We start from the raw sequence: 20,626 nt of genomic DNA, 5'->3' as shown, positions 1-20,626 counted from the left end.
ATTGATAGAGACGTGCCACGGAGATCTTATCTAACCCTGACACACACACCCATGACTAATCTATCACACGTAAAACATTTACTTTTATTCACACCACACATATATCCTCGTAGTCCAGCGCGGCTGCACTCGATCCTATCATCAACATAGAACTTATGAATGATATGAATGGTAAACAATGAACAAATCAACACTAACTATGGAAGAAAACCTACAACTTTACTTCTAATTAGGGTGCGAAAAGTACCTCTGGATATGAAAAATGGCAGATTAAACTACGATTAGAAAATCTGTAGCCTGTATCTCTCTCTCTCTGGATTTCTGGATCAATAAGCAAAGTAAAACTTGGATTTGTATCCCATGTGAAACTATGATACAAAGAGGATCATAAGTAATTGTCTGGGATGATGTCCAGAATCAGATACTCTGCCCCTCGGGGAAACTATGATACAAAGAGGATCATAAGTGATTGTATGGGATGATGTCCAGAATCAGATACTCTGCTCCTTAGGCATCCCTTGATGATCCTCTTTCTCCCGCCTTAGGTCCAGTTTACCCCTCACCTTACGTGTGGTGTTTGGGTCTGGGGGTCCAACCTACCCAGTTGAATGAAACCTCTTATTGTGCAAATGAAGCTACAGGAGCTGTTAGGATGATATCTGTATCTCATTACACAGACCACCCATCCCTAGTAAGTCCATCACTAAACCTCTTAATATTTATCTATTTATTTGATGACGTAAACGCGCCTAATTTTGTGGTAGGTACATATCCAACAGTGTAAACTGTAATCAGATATCTGTAAACCGTAATTAAACTTACATAAACGCAACCATCTGTGTTGCCCAACGAGATTAAATGGTATTTATAGACTCCCATACGTTAGAGGGAAGAATCTTGACAGTGATATTAGATCGCAAAAGTATGAGGATTGAGTATAAACGGTCAAGATTATATAAGTGTTTCGAGAGGTTTTCAGTCTCCAGATCTAAGTTACATAAGGATCTTGATTCTACGTCTACATAAACGCACTGGATTTTATAGTCAACACCCTACTTTGATTTAAGATCTCGTAGATATTTCGCAGGATATATATATATATATATATATATATATATATATATATATATATATATATATATATATATATATATATATATATATATGTCATGGAATATTTATAGTGGTGCAGACATTCTGTTTTGAGTCAGGAGGTGTTCTAATTACGTGGCCTAGTGTTAACACTTGGGTTCCATCTTTATATCTCGTTAAAGCCTCTGAAGTTTTTTTTAATACAAACATCATTTTGACCAAGTCCATTCTCTAAAAACTCAGAAAAGATAAAAATAAAACACCAAGGTTCGATACGGAACGACTAATGGGTTCTCAACCTCATCAATTGACCAAGTTGATGTCCTTCTCCCGGGTCTCCACACCAACAGCCTTACCAACACTCTCAAAAACACTTACGAATCAGAGAAAGTATATATGAGAATCAGAGAAAGTATATATGAGAAGCAGAGAAAGTATATATGAGAATCAGAGAAAGTATATATGAGAATCAGAAAAAGTGTACATAAGATTCAGGTAAAGTATATATGAGAATCAGAGAAAGTATATATGAGAGTCAGAGAAAGTATACATGATAATCAGAGAAAGTATATATAAACCACTAAATCATACCATTTCTATTATTCAAACTGTTTCCACAACCGAGAAGTGGGGCTCCATGACACCTGCTTACATCTGTCGTGCACACCTGTACACCTGTCTCTAGCCATCAACTGGATACAAGATCACCCTTCATCTACACACCTGTCACTAGCCCTTGCCTGGAAACAACGTCAGCTGACTTGCATGCCAGCCTCACGCACAGCCATGAATCAAACATCCATCTGATCGTACGCCTCGACACGTACAATTATACGTTTAATCTTCCTGTGTCAACTGAAACTCATGTTTGGGCTGTCAGGTGATAACTCAACCTGAGGGCGGAGGTGCAGCAGCTGCTCCTCCTCCTCCTACTGCTCCTCCTCCTCCTCCTCCTTGTCTACCAGGACACCGCCTGTCACCGTTGATTCATCACAGGTAAATCCATCTCTACTCCCTCCCCCAGCTCGTTGCCTTGAGAGGGTACTAGATGATGTATAGCCTCATCTCTTACGTATTGAAGCTGGCCCACTGGTGTTACTGCGCATGATGTATAGGTGGGTAATTGGGATAATTAATCTGGGGGGGGGATTTGGCTGGCTGGTGAGCTATGAGAAGAATTAATTCTCCCTGTATAATGAAAGGATACAGCATGTGTCAAGGAAAGAGCTCGGCTGACTATGAACGTAACATCTCAAGCAAAAAGATAAGGTTATGTTCTCTGTCTGTCTGTCTGTCTCTGTCTTTGTCTCTTTATCTCCTTACACACACACACACACACACACACACACACACACACACACACACACACATATATATATATATATATATATATATATATATATATATATATATATATATATATATATATATAATACAAACCTCCAACAGTCAGGATCGAACCCGGGACCCCTGTGCAACAGGGTCCCGGGTTCGATCCTGGCTGTTGGAGGTTTGTATGTTCTATGAAGGTGCGTGCGCGTTCATAAGTACTTTGTTCGTGTATATATATATATATATATATATATATATATATATATATATATATATATATATATATATATATATATATATATATGAAGGGAAATTCTGAATTTCATGTACCCTTTTACCTTCTTCTCAGTGACTCAATGAACAACACGGATGATCTGCAAGTTCATCTCCTTATCACAGGCCAAACACGTTCACTGTTTGCCATCCCATTCCTTTAAATAAAATACACTCCTCCTCCTCGGTGTAAACAATGTTAGATTTCCGATTTCTTAAGGCCGATCTTTCATATACTTCCCCTTACAATCTGGGGCTAACATGCACGCAGCTTTCATTTCCCACTAGCATGGGGAAAACATGCAATATGCAGTATACACAACACATCGTAATGCTTAAAAGAATGTACAATACTCTCATGTAAAACACCGATTGAGGCAGCGCGACACGCATGCAGAGGTGCGTCTGCAGAGCCTGAGGTTTTCATTCGCCCTGCTCAGTTCGTTGCTCCAAGCAGCCCCCTTTGAGTTCGCGAGGGAGCGCCATCCACCTCCAGCACTACATACATATATTGTCCTCAGTATTCCAGTCACCTTGAATAGCGCTGTTGGATAGCGCTCGATGCTCTAATTCTATACACAAAGGCCTTGTGCATTTGTGAAGACATATGTATACATACTGCATATGAAAATACACATTACACACACACGTATCCATGTACTGTATACTATGTATGCCCTCATTCTCTCAAGACGCGTTGGTTAATCATTCGTGCTAGTTCCTCTTGGCAAAGCTTGGGCAGGGCACGTACTGGAAGCCTTCCAAGTTGGTATAGAATTGTCCCCAGTGACTCTCCTCCACACCCAGCCACCCACCCAGCCACCACATCGTCTACTGATGTCAGTTCACTGGTTCCTCATTCCTCATAGGAAGATATATATATATATATATATATATATATATATATATATATATATATATATATATATATATATATATATATATATTCATATATACATATATGCATATAATACCAAAGGTTCACAGAGCTAAATAGGGCTTTGTTAGATGGGAAAAATTATAAATTATATATATATATATATATATATATATATATATATATATATATATATATATATATATATATATATATATATATATATATATATATATATTTCTTGTTGATCTGCCTCTTCCTCTCTGACTTAGGCTGGGCTCTTACAATTCAGTGTTGGATGGCTGTTGCCTCGTCTCACTTGGATGTAAACTAGTTTAGGGTAAGTTTACCCAGAACTCATCAGCTCATGGTATACGTGTAAACTTCGCCATGACAGCAGCAGAGTTGAGCTTCACCAGGACTTGTGTAAACTTATTGGATGAACGTAAGACGGTAAATGATCTTGAGATCCGAAGAAAGATTTCTTTGTTTTCCTCTTTTTTTTTTTAACTCTGGAAGACAATGCATTACATGCGTGTAGACTTAAATAAGTCATGTACATAATAATCGATTACTTTTACTGTTACACAAAGATAAAGCTCATGGATCTCTCTTTCCCTATCAATTGTATCTTCAGAATCTGTTTTCGGGTACAGAAAACATTTCGATATGATAAACGAAATATGATTTATATCCATTATTTCCTATCATTCTTCTAGTCTATTTTTGACATACTTCAAGTGTTTATCTGTATGATTTCTCTGATGTGTTTGATAACCTCAGGGTCTAACTTGCTTACTTTAATTTGTTTTGTGCATGTCGACAATTATCCTTTTTGGATGATAAATGTATATATATATATATATATATATATATATATATATATATATATATATATATATATATATATATGGTGGCTGATTCATGTGAGAAACTGCAGAAGCTGGTGACTGAGTTTGGTAAAGTGTGTGGAAGAAGAAAGTTAAGAGTAAATGTGAATAAGAGCAAGGTTATTAGGTACAGTAGGGTTGAGGGTCAAGTCAATTGGGAGGTGAGTTTGAATGGAGAAAAACTGGAGGAAGTGAAGTGTTTTAGATATCTGGGAGTGGATCTGTCAGCGGATGGAACCATGGAAGCGGAAGTGGACCATAGGGTGGGGGAGGGGGCGAAAATTTTGGGAGCCTTGAAAAATGTGTGGAAGTCGAGAACATTATCTCGGAAAGCAAAAATGGGTATGTTTGAAGGAATAGTGGTTCCAACAATGTTGTATGGTTGCGAGGCGTGGGCTATGGATAGAGTTGTGCGCAGGAGGATGGATGTGCTGGAAATGAGATGTTTGAGGACAATGTGTGGTGTGAGGTGGTTTGATCGAGTAAGTAACGTAAGGGTAAGAGAGATGTGTGGAAATAAAAAGAGCGTGGTTGAGAGAGCAGAAGAGGGTGTTTTGAAATGGTTTGGGCACATGGAGAGAATGAGTGAGGAAAGATTGACCAAGAGGATATATGTGTCGGAGGTGGAGGGAACGAGGAGAAGAGGGAGACCAAATTGGAGGTGGAAAGATGGAGTGAAAAAGATTTTGTGTGATCGGGGCCTGAACATGCAGGAGGGTGTAAGGAGGGCAAGGAATAGAGTGAATTGGAGCGATGTGGTATACAGGGGTTGACGTGCTGTCAGTGGATTGAATCAAGGCATGTGAAGCGTCTGGGGTAAACCATGGAAAGCTGTGTAGGTATGTATATTTGCGTGTGTGGACGTGTGTATGTACATGTGTATGGGGGGGGGGGGGTTGGGCCATTTCTTTCGTCTGTTTCCTTGCGCTACCTCGCAAACGCGGGAGACAGCGACAAAGTATAAAAAAAAAAAAAAAAAAAAAAAAATATATATATACATCAAAAAAGATTATGTACGTCGTGTTTTGATAACTATACATCCTTTTCTCTGTGGCAGAATCTTATAGGTATAAGATATATGTGTCTGTATCATCCCAACACTTGTTTGCATCATGTTACTTATAAAACATTGATGAGTATTGAAATCTCACATCTTATGAGGAAGATAAGGACGGCCAATAAGCCAGGGATGTGTGGACCGTAAAACCAGATCAGATACGGACAATTCAGAGTTCTCCATCTATGACAATGACAAGCCAGACACGAAGATCCAAGTAAGAACAGCGATCGGGTTCAACCCTAATGACAGACACGACACTAAAGCATGTGAACCTATCTATGAAAAAAAGAAGAATAGTTCGATATCCTCACTTAAAGCAGAGAGACAGGCTAGGCGAAGTCATCTAGCAAGTCTTTAAATGTCTGGGTGTTGGTCTACGTCCAAGAGCTGTACACACACACACACACACACACACACACACACACACACACACACACACACAGGGACTTCACTTCCTCATTCAGACCTTCGGCGACCGGCGGCAAAGCTTGACTCACTGAATTAGATTTGCTACATCGGAAAAGAAAGTTAATTCGCCCATAACAAGTTCGCTTCGGGGTCTCACATCGCCATTACGTTTTGGAAGGGTCATGAGTAACAGGTGCTTGGCGCAGCACAAGGAAAGAAGGAGACCTGAGGAGACGTCCCCCCTCACTCCTTCTGGGGCTCGGGAGTCGTCACGGACTGGAAAGCCTGCCACCAGGAACACCATGACATAAGCATGAGGAAAATTGACCTGGAAGATGATGTAACTCTGTAAATGAATAAGTGATCGGCCTGTTGGCTCTAGACCCCTGTGGCTTCGCTGCTGGGTGTGTGTGTGTATATATATATATATATATATATATATATATATATATATATATATATATATATATATATAACCACGAGGAAAATGAAACGCGATAAGTTTCCAAGTGCACTTTCGTGCAATGATCACATCGTCAGTGAATATACACAAGGACGAAACGTAGCTAAGTAAGAACTCTGAAGTCAACGCCACCACAGAAGCCCCCTAGAGCACTCGGAGGCACTGATGCTGAAGACATCCTCCTCAGCTCTGTTGCCATTACCTGTGTAGTCTTTGGCAAGTCCTCCCAGGTACATTGGCCTTGCCTCACCACGGGCGCTAACTGTCCAAAGATATTCCAGTTATTCCACAGTCTTCGGTAGAATCAATATCCTGTGTCTGGCCGCAAGAATTTATTAGATTAAGAGTTTTTGGCCTGAGTTAAGGGCGGCTGGTGGACTCATTACACACAGAGCCTGCAGCGCCAGTCCGTCAGCTGATTCAGGGAGATAAGCTAGTCCAGCGATGAGACGCCAGGGCAAATAACACAAGGACTGCATATCATTATCATACACCAATTTGTTCATGAACCTGGCATGCTCCAAGGCTACTTAAAAGACGACAGTCCACCTCTTTTTGTGCGCGAGGCGATTTATTCATCAAAAATAAAACTTTTCAGAGGAAGATTTGTGCGTTAGATTAAATTAAGCAGACAATGAAATTATGAGCCAGACATAGAGGCCAATACACAGAGATAACACGAACAGGTTTTCAATATTTATAGATAGACTTACGCCCAGGATCTTCTTTCTTCTTCTTCTTCTTCTTCCTCTTCTTAATCTTCTTCTTCTTGTTCTTGTTCTTCTTGTTCTTCTTCTTGTTCTTCTTCTTCTTCTTCTTCTTCTTCTTCTTCTTTTCCTTCTTCTTCTTTCTTCTTCTTCTTCTTCTTCTTCTTCTTCTTCTTCTTCTTCTTCTTCTTCTTCTTCTTCTTCTTCTTCTTCTTTCTTCTTCTTCTTCTTCTTCTTCTTTCTTCTTCCTCATTCTTCTTCTTCTTTTTCTTCTTTTTCTTCTTCTTCTTCTTCTTCTCCTCATTCTTCTTCTTCTTTTTCTTCTTCTTCTTTTTCCTCTTCTTCTCCTTCTTTTTCTTCTTCTTCTCCTTCTTCTTGAGTCACTGGCAGTAAGTGATCGTGGACATTACAGTTCTTTGAGTCATTAAGATGATCTCTACTGACCTCTGGCGGATAAACCACCTTCCCTCCTTCCCCTCTCTTCCCTCTCCCAGTTCCCTATCTACCCTCTCCCCCTCCCTCTCTTCCCTCTCCCAACTCTCTCTCTCTTCATCTTACACCCAGTTTTTCCTCGTCAATTTTCTTTTCCCTCTCACATTCACCTCCCTGTCTTTTCCATTTGAACTATGTCCATTCCCTTCTTTTCCTTCCTTGCTTTATAACTAATCCTCATTCGTTTTCCTCCTCTTCCTCTTCTTCCTCTTCCTCCTCCTCCTCCTCCTCCTCCTCCTCCTCCTCCTCCAACTCCTTATACATCTAGTTTCCTGTTTTTTCCATTTCATCTCCTTCTCCTCCTCCTCTTCCTCCTCCCTCCTCCTGCCGCTGCTGCTGCCCTCTCTCTCTCTCTCTCTCCAGCCGGTTCCTCTGTAGCAGCAGATCTGCGCCCGAGGCCGAGTGGAGCTTCTCACGTATCGCTACACAATATCACTCGGCCTTCATTATGACACTAATTGCCAGTCCACTTGCTCACCCACACAGCCTGGAGAATCAGCGGACCAAACCGGAGGCCAGACAGCTCCTGTCTCTCTCTCTCTATCTCTCTTTTTTTCTTTTTTTGATGTCTTTTTCACCGAATTCCTTAATCTGAATGGAAATTAAATGCAAATGACTTATCGCAATAAGCTTGCCGACCCTCGGGGAGATATAGCGTGACACTTGAAGATGGTGATACACTTAACGAATGCTCCATTGCACTTACATACGCTGAGATACTGAACGAACTCTTGAGACCCCGGATGCATTCTTGTAGGATAATGGACTTCAGAGGCATCATGTCACACATTCATGTACTCGAGTATGCTGATGCATTCAGTAACACTGCTATAATCATAGACTCTGGTATGTTCTGGTATACTCGTGCATCATCTTAGGGACTCTAACAAGTATGTTGATCAGCTGGAGGAGAGCTCTTTAGGATCGTTATATACTTCTATACAACTGAGAACGCTCCTCTATGGTGACCAAGGCGAGAACTTGCGCACATTCTCGCACTCTCATCCACTCTAGTGTTGTGAGACATTCTCGGTCATGATACTAAGCTCATTACAGGTCATTCCCAGGTCGCTGTCACACCCTTAACCAATTTACTCGTGGCCAAAACCCTCCCTGTTGTACCATCTATCACTCACGCACAACTTCACTTGGTTGTGCGCTTACAAAAATCAGTCATTCTGTGGTTCAGCCCATTTTCGCTCCGGTGTCAATAGCCCAAGATGAGTTGTTGGCTGACAGCAGCGTTCATTACACACACACACACACACACACACACACACACACACACACACACACACACCACACTCACACACACCACACACACACACACACACACACACACACCAACACACACACACACACACACACACACACATACACCACACACACACACACACACACACACAAGTGTGGGCCAGCGGTTCACGACCTGGGATGTGCCTACAGGTCCGTGACCGGATGACGAGGCTCCGTTCCTCACCATCGTCACCAGCGTTATAGCATAGTGAACAAATCTGCGCAAACGATTCTTCCTCCGTGTGTCCATAACGTCCTCAGTATTCCCTTCGTGTGTCCATAACGTCCCTCAGTATTTCCTCCGTGTGTCCATAACGTCACTCAGTATTACCTCCGTGTGTCCATAACGTCACTCAGTATTACCTCCGTGTGTCCATAACGTCCCTCAGTATTCCCTCCGTGTGTCCATAACGTCACTCAGTATTCCCTACGTGTGTCCATAACGTCACTCAGTATTACCTCCGTGTGTCCATAACGTCCCTCAGTATTCCCTCCGTGTGTCCATAACGTCACTCAGTATTTCCTCCGTGTGTCCATAATGTCCCTCAGTATTCCCTACGTGTGTCCATAACGTCACTCAGTATTACCTCCGTGTGTCCATAACGTCACTCAGTATTCCCTACGTGTGTCCATAACGTCACTCAGTATTACCTCCGTGTGTCCATAACGTCCCTCAGTATTTCAGAAACTTTTGCAGTTCCTGGAGAGAAGAAATAGATATATGCATACGCTTATAGCCTTTGGTTTTATGCGTATAATCTCTATTTTCTTCCATCCCTCGGCGGATCAAAGTAAGTGAAGGTCCCCGATGAGTTACAAGTGGTGGAGGGTATAATATCGCTGTATCCGTATATATATATATATATATATATATATATATATATATATATATATATATATATATATATATATATATATATATATATATATATATAGAGAGAGAGAGAGAGAGAGAGAGAGAGAGAGGACTTCACTGTTGTACAGGAACCTTGGTGGCTTGTACAGCCTTGGAAAAGAATAAAAAAAAAGACGATCCATCTTGCCATGTCCTAATTCATACACGTCTCATGCGCTACCACACACGCACACACACAAAAACCCCGCCACATGCACTACTATGCGCATATCTCATATCCTACCACACACACACACCTCACTCCTCACTGCAACCCACTGAGCGACGCAGAATGAAGGAATGTATTCTCAGACCTCTATGTATTTTGAAGACAAGGGCTGAAAAATCCCTTACTTTTTCATGGCTGTATAACATCCCATCATCCCTAACTCCCCCCCACATGGTTCTCCTCCCTCTCCATTCCCCCTTTGCCCCAACTCCTCCACGTAACTAAAATACTTCCAAACGACCTCACCAAAATACCCAGAAATATATTATATATTTCTTCCTCTCTGGCGTTTCTGGGGCCCAACAATAACCCCATCCAAGGCGCAGGTCCCTCCCTTCCCTACCTGTCAAACGAGCTCCTCTTCGGCTAACGGAACGCGCAATTGACTGGTGATTGTCTCGTTATAAGCCATTATCTCCGGAGGGGTTGAGGAGTCGCCGCTGTGAGGCCGACTTCCTAAAGATGAACGGATGACCCCAACCGCTGGCGGGCTAGGAGGGTGGTGCGCGGCGCTCGATGGGGGTCGTCCAAGGCGCCGCTGGATCCCCTTCCTGGCCACCCTCCTCCTCCTCCACGGGATGTTGATGGACTTCCAGCTTGCATTCAAGAGTCTTTTGACACGGCGGCTGGAGGCGTTTGGAACGCATTCTCGTTAGCATTGTCGACAAAGGAGCATCGTTCTTCACGGACGTAAAATCTCATTCGCAGAGGTGAAAGATTGAGGCGCCGTGTCTATTGCGATATTGCGCAGACGATCATGTCATTTTCTTCAGGTAAGGCTGGACTTGTGCCACCCATCGGTTGTCTATTGCACGAACCTGATGGAAAAAATTCTTTTACACATTGTTAAGTACAAATAACATTTCTGTTCGTAATTATCTTCATTTCTTTTCAACCTATTATTTTCTTCTTTTCATCTATCCTGCCACATCGAAGTGATTAAGGAGTTTCCTCTCGCGTTGTAAAGGGAGGATTATACTCCTCCAACGGCATCCTGGTGTGAAAGAGAGAGAGAGAGAGAGAGAGAGAGAGAGAGAGAGAGAGAGAGAGAGAGAGAGAGAGAGAGAGAGAGAGAGCAGCAGCAGTCATCAGGGCCTGGAGTTCGACTGTGGCTGCGTCACGTCAGCGGCCACGTACCGCTGCGCCGCCCTCTGTCACCGAAGGGCATGAACATCATTATGCCAACAATGAAAACCGATGGTAGAGGCCATTTCCAAGGCCATCCCTTGCCCTCCACTGAGGGTCTCCGTTCGCTGGAGACGTATATAAACTGCTCCTTCCTCGTTGCCTCCAGAAGCCAACCAGAAGACAGAACATTTGATGCCAACTAACACATTTATCAATTGCCGGAATTACCACCACCGCAGCAAACAGGTAATTTGGGAGAGATAAATGTAATGTTTAAGAGAAACGAGAAATGGTGAAATAACTGTAGATAACTGAGATAATCAAAGCCAATAGGATTACTGAGGAAATCTACTAAAGATAACCTTTTCAGTTACTGAATTGATCACACACTATATTATCTAACACTTGTGAAACATCTGACTCCACAGTGAAACATAGACGTCACTTGAGATACATCTGACTCCACTGTGAAACATACACGACACTTGTGAAACACCTGAGTCCACAGTGAAACATACACGACACTTATAAAACATCTGACTCCACAGCGAAACATACACGACACTTATGAAACATCTGACTCCACAGTGAAACATACACGACACTTATGAAACATCTGACTCCACAGTGAAACATACACGACACTAATGAAACATCTGACTCCACAGTGAAACATACACGACACTTATGAAACACCTGAATCCACAGTGAAACATACACGACACTTATGAAACATCTGACCCCACAATGAAACATACATGACACTTGTGAAACATCTGACTCCACTGGCTGCATCTGACACCAGTGAATGAAAACGTCACAGCCAACACCAACACACTGAACACGAGTGTGACACGTACGTATAACACCAGTGTGACGCAAGTAACATAAATCTTACTCGTGTAACACCTAAGTAGCTGACACAGGCACGTGACACGAAATACTGTGGTGTCATACGTGACACGAGTGTCATCTATTTGAAGGCCGTCATAGCAGACATATGATCTCACCGGACCAAAAGGTTAAAGAGGACGACGAATGGAATGTAAAAAGCAGCAATTTGAGAGAGAGAGAGAGAGAGAGAGAGAGAGAGAGAGAGAGAGAGAGAGAGAGAGAGAGAGAGAGAGAGAGAGAGAGAGAGAGAGAGAGGGGGGGGGGGGGGAGAGAGGGAGAGGGAGAGAGAGAGAGAGAGAGAGAGAGAGAGGGAGAGAGAGAGAGAGAGAGAGAGAGAGAGAGAGAGAGAGAGAGAGAGAGAGAGAGGGGGGAGAGAGAGAGAGAGAGAGAGAGAGAGAGAGAGAGAGAGAGAGAGAGAGAGAGAGAGAGAGAGAGAGAGAGAGAGAGAGCCCATCACGCACTACGTATCCATCAGGAGTATATTTGTCTTCAATTACAATAATCCAGGCGCCGTGAATTATTGCCTTGATAATCGTGAGGTGGAATTATCAAGATGATGAGGGGTCGTAACGAATGGCCTGTCGTCCGCGGCAGCACGAGGGAAATCCATGACCCGCAAGACACACGACTCTCTCTCTCTCTCTCTCTCTCTCTCTCTCTCTCTCTCTCTCTATCTATCTATCTATCTATCTATCTATCTATCTATATATATATATATATATATATATATATATATATATATATATATATATATATATATATATATATATTCCTATGAGTCCACGGGGAAAATGAAACACGATAAGTTCCCAAGTGCACTTTCGTGTGATAATCACATCAACAGGGGTAATACAAAAAATATAACAGTCAGTTGACATACAACGAAGAGACGTACATAAGTAAGATCTCAGATAATCGAATTCAGTTGAGTTCTTTAGTCCTAACAACAAAAAAATGATACATCAATTACTTTTCAGTGTGCTATGCTCAGACGTTCGGTATAACTTTTGATAAAGTACTACATATACGACTGTTGGGCTTAATCGAATAACACGTGTGGCTGAGGAGATCTATCATGCGCGTCTATTATGCGCGGGGATCGAGGACAGGCTGGCTCTAGGAGAAAAAAAAAAAGAAAAAACATTGTCGAGACACACGCCTGGCGTACTGTGACGAGAGGCGTACCACAAGGCTCGTGTTTTGGTCCCATTCTCTTTCTCATTCGTATTAATGACCTGAAAACGCGACTCATGAGGAAGGCCACAGTATAATCTACCCAAAATATGAGACTGGGATATTGAACTTGAACAATGGAATATTGTATGATGACTCAAAGAATATTTTCTTAGACAAAGTGACGTCGTTATTAGAGGCACAGCAAACTGACTTCACTGTAGACTGAGGCATGATAATGCATATTGGTTTTTAAGAATATCAGAAATGAATATCATGTATCTGGTGAGCTATCATGTGGAGAAAAGGAGAGAAGGTCCTTTGTAAAGATAATCATTAATGAATTGAAATACAGAAGGCAATGCTTAGCTGTAGTCGACAAAGCAAACAGAATGTCTGATTTCATAACTATGAAAATATGGTTTTGATTACATTGCTTAGTCCTGGTCACAAAACTTTAGCCAAGACGCAGAAAACTAGAACAAAATCAGAAAAGAGCAACAATACTAATTCCGTCAATCAGAAATAAACCTTTTGAGAAAAATCTGTTCTAGATTTATTTTCTTTAAAAACTCATCGACTCTGATGAGATCAAATTGATGATTTCAACGTATTGAATAACTTCCATTATGTAATTCACCATTTCTTTTTAGCTTCGATTGCAATCAATTGACTAGAAATGATGGTATAGATTTAAAGGGTTGACTATGTAATGTAGGCCAGCGCAAAAGTTTTTCAGAAGCGCTAACAAAAGACTGGATTAATTATCATTAGCTGCTGGTATTGCGAAAACAATCAGTTCATTGAAGATACGGTGAGAAAAATACTTGATATCAACTGTCGAGAACTCAAGAAAATTATACTCATGTCAGCACATTCGAGAATGATGATAAAATACGAACGAATCACAACTTCGCTTTTCCTTTACAGAGGAAATATCAAAACTCTGTTTCCCCTGGAATCCCCCATAGACTGTTTTCTCTGAATTTCTTTCCTATAGAATTTCCTCATTTGTATATTCTCCCTCTATACCATACGGTGTCTTTTCTTAGCTTCATCAGCTGATATACTAGAAGGAGTGGTGTGTGTGCGTGTGTGTGTGTGTGTGTGTGTGTTTGTGTGTGTGTGGAAGAGCCTTCTGCCTCACTATCCTGTCACTGTGTCTATAGTTTATCATACAGGACATTGCTGCTATCCCTTAGCAGATAACCTCGCCGTAGACCACGACATTGTCTCTGCCTTCTGCACCGTATATATACCACCACGTACACGTAACACCAACAGAAGTTCAAGTCGCTGGTGCTTCCCTAAGAGACCCCACGATTTAGAACGTCTTCGTGTCGGTGAGTTTTACGGCTATGACGTCCCCGTGCATGAGTGTGGTGGCATGATCCAGTGCGACCCAGACGGTGATACCACCAGCACCAGCACCACCAGAACTACACAGATCGTGTTGTCCCGCCCGGGATGAAGACAGCGAACTGGACCCTCGTCACGACAGCCATCCGATCAGTGACCCCTCCCTGCCTCTCCTCCTCCTCTCTCCCTCCTCCTCCTCTCTCCCTCCTCCTCTTCTTCCTCCTCCTCCTCCTCCTCTCCACCCCCGGACAACTGCACCGACTGATGTCTGCTTTAGGGAGAAATTCCTGGAATTGTCCTGCGCTCTGTCTTTGTGGCCCGGCACGACCCGAGGGCTCCGATGCTTTCGGTGACACGCCTGGCTGGCTTGGGTGCCCGCAAGGCCGCGCGTCACCACCCACTTCCCTCTACACACACACACACACACACACACACAGAGAACAGTGCTTTTGGTACGTATGCAGATCACCTCCATAAATATCTCCGCCCATTGTCCTTACGAAGGTGCGTATTTTTCAGGGTCTCTGGTGCAACATCGGCTCCTGGGTGGTGGGTGGCAGCGACGGCGGCCCCACCGATGATGATTACTATACGATTCACTCACAGTTCCTGGCAGGCGGGACTCTCTGAAGGCGCTACTCACATGCTTCACGGAACTGCTCCTGTAAGATCGGCTCTTTTTGGTCTTCTTGTCGTACCGATGGCCGTCGAAGATTCTCCATCTCTCTCTCTCTCTCTCTCTCTCTCTCTCTCTCTCTCTCTCTCTCTCTCTCTCTCTCTCTCTCTCGCGGCGCTAGGACGCGCGCCCCCGTTGAAGCTTTATGTCTATCGCCCTCCAGATGAGAGGCTCTGCGTCGCCCGCATGAGTGACGACGTATTCTCTAAAAGGTGGATAAGTGTTGACGTCCAGATGCGACACAAGAGTCACTCATGCATTAGCCAAGAGGAGACTACGAAAGCTAGTTTTTCAACACACACACACACACACACACACACACACACCAGCAAGCGACGAACATCAATACTCGGTTGAAGTTGCTCTTAACATGGCTGTTTATCTGTGTGAAAATAGGGCAAAATATCATACTCATCACAGAAGGCCTCAGGTATTCCGCTCCATGTCGCTGCCGTACCCCATCGCAGCTTAGCTCCATCCCTGCCACCCCCTCTCACACACACACACACACCCACCACGCTACCCCCAGTTCATCAGCGACGCCTCCCACTTCCCCCTCCACCACCCAACCCAGCCTTCCCCCGACCCTCAGGGGTGTGGAACAGGCAGGACACTGAGCGACATCTCAATGGGCGTCGAGGACACGCAACACAGTCCTCCCCAGCCACCATGGCGGGCCATTCTCCACCGATTTACATAAACAAACTTGAAGTTAGAAATATAGGAAAAATCTTAGCAAATTCCCAGGGAGACAGTTACTTTAAGGTCATAAATCTGTGGTGAAATAACGTCAAAATGCACCAAAATGCAAGTACTAGAACCGTGAGGAATAAGATGAGGACAATATGATCATGCTACTCACACAAAGACGAATACCACTGATGAGGTCTGGACATGTTGGCTTCGTGATCCTCACGGCGCTTATACATCTAGGCGCCACAAACCCAACCGATATCTCTGTTCTCCGATGGACTACGGAGGTAAGTTAGTCGTAATGGAAATATCATTCACGCCACAAGAAACTCAGCATAAAGGTACCAGGGACCAGAATGGTTGGGCAAAAGCAACGCGAACGGACAACGATTCAGATCCGATGGCCCGAAGACATTCTAGTTCCCGTGAAAGACAAGAATACTACCATTCGATTGTGAGAGGCCCATCGAGGCAGCACTTCCAGGTGCCAGCGGGGTGGATCCTACTGGGATATGACGAAGTGTACCAGGGGTTGTCGTGATCCGACCCGTCCAGGTATCCAGTACGGGGTCTGGGGGAGTCACACAAGGCTGGGGATTATCTCAGCGGGACGACGCGTGGTCGTGCGCTGATGGAGTGATTAGCGAGTCCACGCCAGCGGTGGTGGCCGCCTGCAGGGACCCCCATGCTATATGTCCCTATGTCCTGGGCCACTCTGCTATACTCTGCCCTCGCCTGTACCCTAAGGTTAGTCACTGGGGCTGTGGACCTGTACCAACAGAGTATGGTGGCCGCCCGCAGGGACTCCATGCTATATGTCCCTATGTCCTGTGCCACTCTGCTATACTCTGCCCTCGCCTGTACCCTAAGGTTAGCCACTGGGGCTGTGGACCTGTACCAACAGAGTATGGTGGCCGCCCGCAGGGACTCCATGCTATATGTCCCTATGTCCTGTGCCACTCTGCTATACTCTGCCCTCGCCTGTACCCTAAGGTTAGCCACTGGGGCTGTGGACCTGTACCAACAGAGTCTACACGTTTCAAGGCTTCAGAAAACCGCAGGGTTCATATATGCTGGATGTAAGGTGCAGGAACGTGTGTGTGTGTGTGTGTGTGTGTGTGTGTGTGTGTGTGTGTGTGTGGGTTTATGTACCTATTTGTATTTAGATGATTGTACAGTACTGAGAGAGAGCTCTACACTCGTGGGACCCCACCTCCTGAGCTTTCTACACCATGAAATAAACTCTGAAACATTTGCAAGCTGTCTGGATTTACCGTTTCTATGCTTAGTCGGCCTAGACACCATCCATCACCCTTACGCGAAAGCAGTACTTCCCTTCTAAACGGCATCTTTTCGTGGCCTTTGGTGCTGCATCTCGTGTGTGTGTGTGTGTGTGTGTGTGTGTGTGTGTGTGTGTGTGTGTGTGTGACATGGTAAAGTATCTTGAACCATCTAGTTCAGCAAGGCTTACAAGGCCAGGATCAACCCACGGAGGTAATACAGCCCGTGGCATTAAGACAATGTCACTGCCAATATCAGGATGGTTCATTGTCACTGACCATGCAACATTCTACGGCGATATTACCTTAAGTACATCACTCACCTCATCTCCTGGGCGACGGTGACGGGCTGCGTCCTATGCCTCCTGAGGGAGGTGGATGGGAAACTGGAGGGCGCTTCAGGATCTACGTCACCCTTTAGTGGCGACGCCTCCAGTGGGTCGTCCAAATATTCCAGAGACCAAGAGTCGATGGCTCGGTTCAGCAAGTCGACGTCGGAGTTGCGGCCTCTGTTGCCGCAGGTGATGTGGGTGTTGATGCCGCAGGAGACATGGGACGGTCCCGCGTTGCGAGGCTTCGGGTGCTGAGGGTGTACGTCACCAACAGACCAGCGGCGTCGTGTTCGAACTGCCGTTAGTCGACGGTGTTGCTCGAGCTGCGCGTCTGTGAGAAGCTTCTCTGCGCTGCTCCCGCGCCTTTGCGGCCTCCGCGGAACCATCATAGCCGCTGCGTTGCTGATTCGTTTCCTGATGGCGCCTGTGCGTCTAGTCACGGCATCCAAAACACTTTTATGTTCTAGCTCCTCCGCCATTTCCTCTAGATGTGCTGTTCTATCATGCTGCTGGAGAGGTTTATGCTGCCTCTTGTAAGAGTCGGTGTCGGGAGGTTTGGCATCAACGAAACTAGTAGAGGCGGAGGTCACGCCAGAGGCGGTGGTGTTTATCTTCGAGACGCAGACGATCTTGTCATTGTAGAGTTGGGTGTTCTCGCCGAAGTAGACGCGGGTGATATGCTTCACGTTCGGTGGCGTCGTCGGCAAGGAGTCATTGTCATTGTGAGTGTTGGTGGACTCACCAGAGTCTGAGTACCCGGAGTCCTGCGACCGCTGTGACGGAGACCCTCTCAAGGACCCTCGAAAAGATCCTTCAGGGAGGCCTCTCCCTCCAAAGCCTCCTCCCCAGAACTAGAGGTCTCTTCCCCAACTTCCAGGATAACAGGTTCTCGGGCGCTTCCAGGGCGTGTCCAGAAATCCCTGGGAAGGCTTTTGGCTGGCCAGCAGCCATTCTCTGAGGCGTAATACACCCGCGACCCACCTCGTCGGAAATTGTGCTGCAGGGGCGCCTTCTCCTCGCTCTCTGCCATCCTGGTCGCACTCGGTGGACTGCACAGCACACCACTGTTGAGAAAAAGACAGACAACCTCACATTAGACAATTTCCAGAATGTTGGCAATTAAACTGATTAAATCCACATCACTCTCGAGAACAAGGGGGGAAAAAAGCTACAGGAATACAGCGAGTGGTTTCAGCGTGTTTCACACTCAATTAATCCATCGGAGGAAGGTGCCCCCACACCTGCAGCTGGTGCGCCCCGGTCCCACCACCCCAAGCCACTTGGGTTCACTTAACGTACACTAAAGCCCTCATCGCACAAAGTGCACGGTTGTTGGTAAACATTAACCTGTTCTCAGTTGTCTGCCATTAAAGGCTGAGCAAGGCCTCGGAACTGCATTTCCAACGGTTGAATTCATTCATTATGTGGCTTAAATGACCGTCTGGCGGGCTCTCGATCCCTTATCTGTGCCGTGGCCAGACAGATACGTCAGGGTGGGAGGGCGCGCCTAATGTGGTGTACCACCAACCCTGGCAGAATGTGTACCTAATGGAGACCATCTCTCGCTGTGAGAACAAACGTCGACGACCAACATTGAGGGTGAAGGAACGAGAGATATAGTATCTAAACATATCAAGAATATCATGGAAGGAGAGGGAGTGTATGGCACTATGAAATGGAGGTCCTCAGCAGTACAGTGGCATTTATAGGTACTGGGTCGATATTGGTGAAAATAACGATGGATGAGAGGGGGTCACGTAAGCATATGAGTTATTGATGTAACGATATAGCAAGTTCATCACTCATTTGTGAATGAAAAAGACAAAAACGTACATTGTCTTCTGTCTTTTGACGACCATAGGCTGATCACAGGGATAGCATGGTATCCCTGTAGTTCATACGTTAGTCAATAGAGTTGAGAGTGTTAACAAGAAGTGTAAATAGTAATAGATTTGTATTAATGCTTGGTACTTACACTGTCTTGTAACAGATCAAAGGCCAATGAGCATCTTAGCAACCCTTGAGTGACCAAACGTAAATTTCAGAATGTTGACCTTCTGTATTTGTAAGTAGTACCAAGTTTGTTTTCTTTCCAGTTGACCAGAGACTCTAGTACTCGGTGTGTATCTGTTAAAAAAAAGAGCTAGTGGAAAAGGTTCACATAAACCTGATTCGTTTATGGAACCGCCCAAAGATTGAGGATGACTGTGGTGTTCGCGCCTGTAAAACTCAGGTTAGAGTGGGCAAAATATTAAGCCCCACATATTCTGGTCTCCATTTGAAGGTGTATTTTCCTGTTCTGACATTTCGTGCCAGTGGATCAGTCCCATAACTTGAACTCATGAGGGGAGAAAGGCATTACAAGAGAGCACTCTAACGTCTGTCCATCCGAACGTACAAGAGATAAAAGACGTGGAAATGTTCAGGAAACTGAATAGAAAAGAAACATGGTTGAGAACATTGACACAACACCACAAAGGCAATGAAGGCATTTACAGTCAACGTTTAATGTAAGGTTCGTCTGCAGAGCCAGACGATGGGCATCATCCGGTCCCGAGTTCATGATGGACGATAGTGATGGGCGCTCCACCCCGAGATGATGGTGATGGGAACTCGGTGGATGCTAATGGAAACCCAGCTCCTCCAGTTGGTACTGATGGACAACTCCGTCCAGAGACTAGCAGTGAAGGACACTCTTCCCAGTAGATAGACAGTACGACACCCTCCCCAATAGACAGACAGTACTGACTCTCAATCTATCTACAGATACTGACGGATGGAGGAGGAGGCCTCCTTCTCCCCTAGACGGAGCACCGAACCCTCAGACAACAGTATGAGGCAACCACTCCCTTACACCGTACTGGCGGGCACCCAAGCCGTTCAAACCCTACTCCTTCTCCTCGCAAACATTACTTTCCAATACATACAAACAACCCAGGTCGTTCTTGACGTCAACTTGAAGTCACGAAGTCATAGTCGTTCTTGAACGTCAACTTGAATACTGGGGAAGTCACGAAGTCATAGACTTTGTGACTTCCCCAGACGTTCAGTGGACATAGATCTCATCAGGTCTGTGG

At 44.6% G+C, this 20,626-nt stretch overlaps 1 protein-coding gene across 1 annotated transcript in view; it reads right to left on the bottom strand.

Moving 5' to 3' along the window:
• LOC139753437 (protein inscuteable homolog) overlaps nt 1-20,626 on the bottom strand; it is a 233,547-nt gene that overhangs the window by 22,444 nt on the left and 190,477 nt on the right. The window contains 2 exon segments of the mRNA XM_071669944.1: nt 17,541-18,369; nt 18,372-18,613. Coding sequence (XP_071526045.1) covers nt 17,541-18,369; nt 18,372-18,579 — 1,037 coding nt within the window. The 5' untranslated portion in view covers nt 18,580-18,613.

This window comes from Panulirus ornatus, chromosome 14 (genome assembly GCF_036320965.1).
Source record: "Panulirus ornatus isolate Po-2019 chromosome 14, ASM3632096v1, whole genome shotgun sequence".
NCBI classification, from domain to species: Eukaryota; Metazoa; Arthropoda; class Malacostraca; order Decapoda; family Palinuridae; genus Panulirus; species Panulirus ornatus.
The sequence above is the reverse complement of the archived record's forward strand: the minus strand, read 5'-3'. Positions and strand labels throughout refer to the sequence as shown.